The sequence below is a fragment of the Gadus chalcogrammus genome, chromosome 21 (assembly GCF_026213295.1).
Source record: "Gadus chalcogrammus isolate NIFS_2021 chromosome 21, NIFS_Gcha_1.0, whole genome shotgun sequence".
Classification (NCBI taxonomy): domain Eukaryota; kingdom Metazoa; phylum Chordata; class Actinopteri; order Gadiformes; family Gadidae; genus Gadus; species Gadus chalcogrammus.
In genome coordinates this window covers 8673824-8681323 of record NC_079432.1, presented here as the reverse complement: position 1 = coordinate 8681323, position 7500 = coordinate 8673824, and the positions used below count along the sequence as shown (strand labels likewise).

The following is a 7500-nucleotide window of genomic DNA, read 5'->3' as shown; positions in this document are numbered from 1 at the left end:
TGGACGCACATAAAACCGATGCGAAGCGAACAATGAAGGAGAGATAGGGAGTCACGCCTCGAGGGAACGACTTTCCATATCTTTAGTTTACATCGCCGACAATAGACCTGTTGAAAGGCCCGAGTGGTTGGTATCGAAGAAGAGGAAATAAACGCTGTAATGAGGGGGCAGTCTCTCGACGTATCTGTTTTACTCAATGAGCAAAGTTTTATATCCAAAGAGACTTGGTTTCAGACACGAGCGATTAAGGAGAGGGGAAAGGTGGTCGTCATGTCCACAGGTAGTGTATAGACTTTGGTGGGGGATCGAACCCAGTTCCTTTTGTCTGGAAACCAAACCAAGCCTTAACACTGCACTATCTGCCGGAGTACAGCTTTACTCCTCCCCACAATCCGGCGGGCGGCAGAGGAGGTTTATAGGTCTAACTCTTCCATTTGGTTCGGCGTTGCGGCTCCAGTCGGCCGAGGCGGCGAGGCTAAAGGCAAAGATTGAAGAAGTTTACGTGTAATCTCTGAAATCCAACGGGCCTCCGCCGCAGTGTCCTCTCTGATGTAACCCCCCCGCTAATTGCAATGTGTTTGCAATGTGCTCCCTGCACCCCTGCTGCTGCTGGGGTTCGGTCACCCCTTTAAATCCCAGCTATTTTATCATTTTTCATTTCATTTTTTCAGTCCGTCTCCGTCCTTCACACCCACACCCCCACCACCACCATCTCCATCTCCACCACCAGCAAACCAGTGGAGGAGCCCAGACCGTATCCATTTTTCGTGTCTGAGTGCAGCCACCCCCCCCCCCCCCCCCCATTCGTCTGACTCACAATATCATGCATCGCCAGTCCCATCAGAGCCCCCTCCCCCGTCACAACGCAGACCACCAACACCAGTCCCCCCACCACAGACACCAGCACCTGGGTTCCACCAGGACACCCGGGAAGGGCTGGAGAACCATGTGGAGAGAAGAACAGCGGGCAGATGGGGGCGAGAGACATGGAGAGCGGGGGAGAGAGAGCGAGATATTTATAGTAAGAAAACCTATTTGAGAGGTAGGTAGAGGAAGAGGATGAGGGTGAGAGACATGGAAAGAGAGAAAGAGAGAGAGAGACACTAAAAAGTAAGAAAACCTATTCTAGATGTAAGAAGAGGGGGAGGATGAGGGCGAGAGACATGGAGAGAGGCAGCGGGAGGAAAAGACAGAGAGCGAGAGATGGAGAGAGAGTGATATTAAAAGTAAGCAAACCTATTTGAGAGAGAGAAGAGGAGGAGGATGAGGGTGAGAGACATGGAGAGAGAAAGAGAGAGAGAGAGGGAGAGAGACACTAAAAAGATAAGCAAACCTATTTGAATCACAGAGAATGGAGTGTGTGTGTGTGTGTGTGTGTGTGTGTGTGTGTGTGTGTGTGTGTGTGTGTGTGTGTGTGTGTGTGTGTATCTATAAGTATGCCCTCCTCCAAGTGCAGCTTGGGGTGAATTAGGCAACAGATTGCTACGGCGAGAAATAAAACGATTTAAAAAAGAAAGAGAAGTGTATTAAGAAATGGTGGAACCCTGCCACTTCCATGCACATCAAAGAGCATATTTCTCACGCAGCAGGAGGTTGTGCATGCTTGTGCATGTGCTTGTCTGGACGCTTGTGGGTGCGTTCACTCATGTGTGTGTACGTGTGTGTGTGTTTGTGTGTCTGTGTGTGTGTGCATATAGTCAGGGATCTAACGGCATGGTGAGTGTGGGTTTAGTATGCGTGCATGCGTGCGTGCGTGTGTGTGCGTGCAAGTAAGTGTGTGCATGTGTGTGAGTTCACGTGTGTGTGTGTGTGTGTGTGTGTGTGTGTGTGTGTGTGTGTGTGTGTGTGTGTGTGTGTGTGTGTGTGTGTGTTTGTGTGTGTGTGTGTGTGTGTGTGTTTGTGTGTGTGTGCACAAATGTGTGTGTATGTGTGTGCGTGTGTGTTGGAGGGGATCACAAAGCAGATTCCACTTCAAATGCCTCTTATGCTTTCCCCCCCAAATACTGTGGTTTTAATGAAGTCAAATGACACCATGGGGCTTTCCATGCAGGATGGGACTGGAGCATAATGTAGGCCCCGCGACGAACAAAATAATAATAGCATCATCATAAGAGCCTGTTAGTTCATCTCAAACTGTGGGTGAATTATCGCAGAAAGACTAAACTAATGAATGAAACTGTATTGCGTCTGACGACAACGATTACTCAAGTTTAATGATTTATTACGATGTATAAACTCTCTCGTCTATAAATGATTCATTTCACACTCGCTTGCCAGGGTTTAGAGCTCACTGCATGACCATCAAAAGCTGTTTATCACCTGTGTGGATAAATATAAAGCTCTATATAAATACTCCATTTAGATACAAATAGTACAAATTAGATATACTTAGTCAGACTTTATTCTGGATAAACTAGACTGATATAGAACTAACTCTCAGAATAAAATAGAAAAAAAATCAAAAAGAAAAATCGGATAAATAGTCCTATTATTTGTGGATGCCAGAGTGTGTCGTTCAGAGAAGGGCCCTAGACCTGAGCGCCTGATTGGATGACTGATTTGAGATATCTTCAAACTCATATTGAGGGTTTCAATATGGTGGAACTTTCCCTAATTGCACACAAAGAACAGCCGCAATACATATTTTTTTAATCTTACTTTTGATAGCAAACAACACAGTGGATACTGGTGAAGAGAGACGAGCAGGCTGAGAATGTACTACCCATCCCTCGCTCCACACAACAATGGGGAACCTTATGTAAACTTAATGGTGATTGCTTGTGAACCATCAACACCACTGCTATTGCAGAGGTTTAGCCTCCATGTGGGCTTTTTCCTCTACTCAGCCCACAAATTATGTACTTTAAGAAACAATAATTGGATATATTTCACGTGTGACCAAAATAATTCATATTGATGTGATTTAGCCGTTCCTGAGTGCAGGGTCTTTCGACCGTAGTTGCAAAAATACTTGAGAAAACTGCACGGGTAAAGGTTGTAATTACATTTGGTCTGCGACAGAACGACATTTCACTGGCGTCAAAATACCTGGCAGTAATTCCTCCATGAAAAGCAAAAAAACAAGTGAAAACAAATTGATTATAATGCATATTAAGGCTTTGTTACGGCCCAGAGCAGTTTGTTTTTGTTTTAATATAAAGATATATTTAATAAACAAACTGGAAAGTCAGCATTATTTCATTTGACCCTTCTCACCCCATACACTAGCTCATCCAAAGTCCCCAACAAGATTTTTGGGCACAAGATACACACTTTCAAAAAATCTCCCTTTATCGTTAAGATGAAAAAAAATCAATCTCCTTAAGGCCCCAATATTGAATTTTCATACGTTGTTATGTATGTCTTTTAATTTAGGTCCAGATAACGATCCGTCAGTGTGGATGGACAATAAAGTAATGTAATCAGGGTGCAAAATGAACACCTGCCACAAAATGCTGATCCATTCACAGGTCAATAAATTCACGGTTATATGAAAACAACTGCTCTGCCGGTCGATTCTTCCACTCTAAAACATTCCACCCACCACCAACATTCAAAAAGCTAATCTTGGACCCTGAATGTAAAAGCAGGCCTCATCGAATCGGACGTAAAGTAATTGTGACTATCATCAAATTGATTAACAACATGATTAATAGCGTTATCGATTTTGTCATGGACTTCCAGAGTTTGGGACCCACTCGTACACCCCTCCTATCCCACACGCCTCAGCTGTTTTGCTGCGTTGCGGCCTGTTCCAAATATGGAGTTGGGGTGGGATGGGGGGTGGGGGAGGGGAGGGGATCATGGCATCCATCACTGGCCAGTGGCAAGGCCTAATGAAGCCGTCGTTTGTCTGCCTAATGGCACCTGGACCCCATCTGTCACCCAGGACCACGGCACGCTCAAACCCACCCTGTTCACCTTGCCGGGGCCTGACTCGCCCCTCTCTCTCCCCACCGCTGACATCGCTGGGAGTGAGGGTTACCTCCCTGACCTTGCTGAGCACGTGTTTGTGGGTTTGTGTGTGTGTGTGTGTCTGTCACACTATGTGTAAAAAAAGAAATACAACAAAAAAACACACACACACACACACAGACACACGTACACACACACACACACACACACACACACACACACACACACACACACACACACACACACACACACACACACACACACACACACACACACACACACACACAGCTACCACCACCGACCCCCCCAGACATAAGGCTTCCCTGCTCTGCAGCTCTGACCTCACCAGTACGGGTCCAGGACCCCATGCTGGCCTGGCATGGAGAGGCTGTGCTAGCCCCACCTCCCCTACCACCGCCCCCCCGCAAGGTGTCCCAGACACAGGGACATGGCATATGCATGTGTGTGTGCTGCGTGCATGTGGGTTTGTAGTGTGTGTGTGCGTGAGTCTTTTTTTTTTTTTTCACGTTCTCATTTGCATGTGTGTGTGCATGTGTATGTGTGCGTGTTTGTGTGTATATATGTGCACGTGTCTGTGTGTATATGTGCGTGTGTGTGTGTGTGTGTATATGTCCATGTGTGTGAGCATGGGACAGCTGGAGAGGTTCAGCAGCCGGGCGGCTCTTATGGGACCGCTTCACGGCACTGGCTTCATCCACTGCCGGCCCGAATGGCCACAGGGCTCGCTTGACAACGGTTAACCTTGGATTTATCTCCGCCACGGACCCAGTGAGTAAAGCGCACACGCCGACACAAATGCGTCACCAACACACACACACACACACACCCACACACACACAGGCATTGATACTCAGACTCACACACGTGGGCGAGATGCATCGCACCCTCACCCACAAACACATGTTCCATTTATCTAGTCGAAGGTTAAAAGAAACTCAAATGTTCCTAATGTCTAAACCACCACGTAAGAAACATTGCAAACACATGGATGTGACTGCATATAGATTGCCAGTGGAAATGCGAAGCTATTTATTGATATATATGTATGTGTAATATATATTTGTGGGTATTTAGGGATTTTTTCCCCAGTTCCATATTTTTACATACGTTAACCTGCCTTTGTACCTAGCGGGAGGGCAGGCTGTTCCATTACTTTACGATGCTACATCTGTTTAGCCAACCCTGCAAATTAAAGCACCTATAAGCTAGCTCATCGCTCAGCACACTCAATTAATATGACTCATTCCCGCGCACAGCTTCGGTACTGATCTCTCTCATCTCTGTGTGCGTGTGCCTGTGTGCCTGTGTGCGTGTGTGTGTGTGTGTGTGTGTGTGTGTGTGTGTGTGTGTGTGTGTGTGTGTGTGTGTGTGTGTGTGTGGTAGTGTGCTGTGGATGGATAGGGAAGATAGCGGTTCGTCATGGAAATTGCTAAATTACTGCCCCATTATTCCAGTTGATTGGTGAACCGTTCGTTAAATCTACACCATCTTGGAGCCCCTACACTAAAATGTGTGTGTGTGTGTGTAAATGTGTACTAAATGTTGGCTTGTCTTTGCACATGTATACCATTATATAACATTGTGCTAATGTGTGCATTTTATTGCTCACACACACACTACCACACACACACACACACACACACACACACACACACACACACACACACACACACACACACACACACACACACACACACACACACACACACACACACACACGCACGCACACACACACACAATAAAAGACTGAACGATGTTTCAAACACAGTCGACCGCAGTATTTTGTTAGGCCGATGAATATTCAGGGTGAGGCGTGAAGCTCAGACCGCCAAAAACGCTAATCTCACTTCCATTATTGTCCCTGCCCTTTTTTGGCAAGCACCTCCACCTTACCAAAAAAAGAAGCAGACAAACAGGAGAGGCATGGTGGAAAGAAAAAAAGAACTAACGGGGCAATAAAACGCAGAATCACTGAAGAAAAAAACGAAGCAAAGCCGCCCACGCAATCATCAGTGTCAGGCGTCTTGCAGAGGCACCGGGGGTAGGTTCCTGCTAAAGGGAGCCTGACAGATCGAGAGAATAAGAGTATTAATATTCTCTCTCTCTCTTTCTCAGTCTCTCTGAGAACCTGCTATTAAACTCTTCCTCACGGAGGCCTCGGTGTCCTGAGGTGACGAAGGAGGCCCTTAACGCTTACGACGGTTGGGGTTTCTAGCAAGAGGTGAGAACATTAGTGGAGGGGTGGAGGTAAAGGTCAAAGGCCTCCGACTGAGCCAGACAAACGCTGAAGACCAGGACAAAGACCCAGCTGCCGGGCCGGCGGGTCAGGGCGTGGGGGACTGGCTTCAATCCGTTAGCTGGATTCAGCCAGTACGCTTAGTTTAACGGTAACAAAGCATCAAATACTGGGATGTGATTAAGAGTCAGTTACTGTGCTCCGAGATTGTATGTCAGAATCAATTTGTTGTGATTCATTTTGTCTGTTAGTATCATGCCTTTTAACGTCAGTTACTGTTATGTGATTTTGTTTTGTGATTCCCCATTTAGTGATTTTATGTCTGGATGCCGTCAGAATATAAGTTCATTAATAATAAAGATGTTGAATTAGCCTGGGAGGTCCAATCAGCGTTCCGAGTAAACAGATGGTAAATGGTGTTCACATACATGTCACTAAGGAGGTCAGGGTATCGATGCCTTCAGGGTAGACTACGAACGTGGAAGAAGATTGTACAACATTTGCTGTACTGATGGTACGCCTCTAGATGAAGTAATCCATGACCGCCCGACGACTGTACAACAATTAGGATATCAAAGCAAATGATCTAAATGCTTAATCCGTTCGGTAAATACCCCAACAGATGCTTCTATGCACATGATAGAAAAAGAAATATCCAACTGGAAGACGGACCAATTACCATTGCCATCTGCATTAAATGGCTCTGAATCATCGCTTGAACACTGTGCGCTAGTAGCTGCAATAATGAGCACGTTTCATGAAATATAGATGCCATTCCTGGAACTCCTCACAGCAAGTGCCATATTTTAATGCCTTGGTAGGAAACAAAGGAGATTATGATTTTTTTTTTATGTTGTCACCGTACTTATGATTCATACTCGTACGATTTTCAGTGGATACGCTTCTCAATGTCCTTCCCTCTCCCCAACAAGGCTGGGTGGCTATCTGATTCACAACGACACTAACATCGGCTAACACAGCATTCTATTACCCCACCAATCAGGAAAACACAAGATGGAAAGAGAGAGAGAGTGACAGAGAGACGTACTGTAGATACAGGGAGCGAGCGAGAGAGAGAGAGACACGGAGAGAGGGAGCCTACGTGAGTTTACAGTAAGATGTTCCCAGGGACAAATCTATTGTGACTAATAGGGACGAGGGGAACGCATTACTGTCAGCACGGATCCATTTACATTAAGGAAATCAAACCACAGCTATACTAGATCACAGCCCGCACACCCCCCCCCCCACACACACACACACACACACACACACTCCATTACACCAGGGGCGGGGGATGGCGACGGCAAACCATGTGTCTTCGCACT

The 7500-nt window shown here is 46.2% G+C and overlaps 1 protein-coding gene across 1 annotated transcript in view; it reads right to left on the bottom strand.

Annotated features, from left to right (window-relative positions):
• Window positions 1–7500, bottom strand: part of LOC130374943 (neurexin-3b-like) — a 221925-nt gene that overhangs the window by 103905 nt on the left and 110520 nt on the right. The window contains exon 20 of the mRNA XM_056581924.1: window positions 6087–6092. Coding sequence (XP_056437899.1) covers window positions 6087–6092 — 6 coding nt within the window. The remainder of the gene's footprint in view (window positions 1–6086; window positions 6093–7500) is intronic.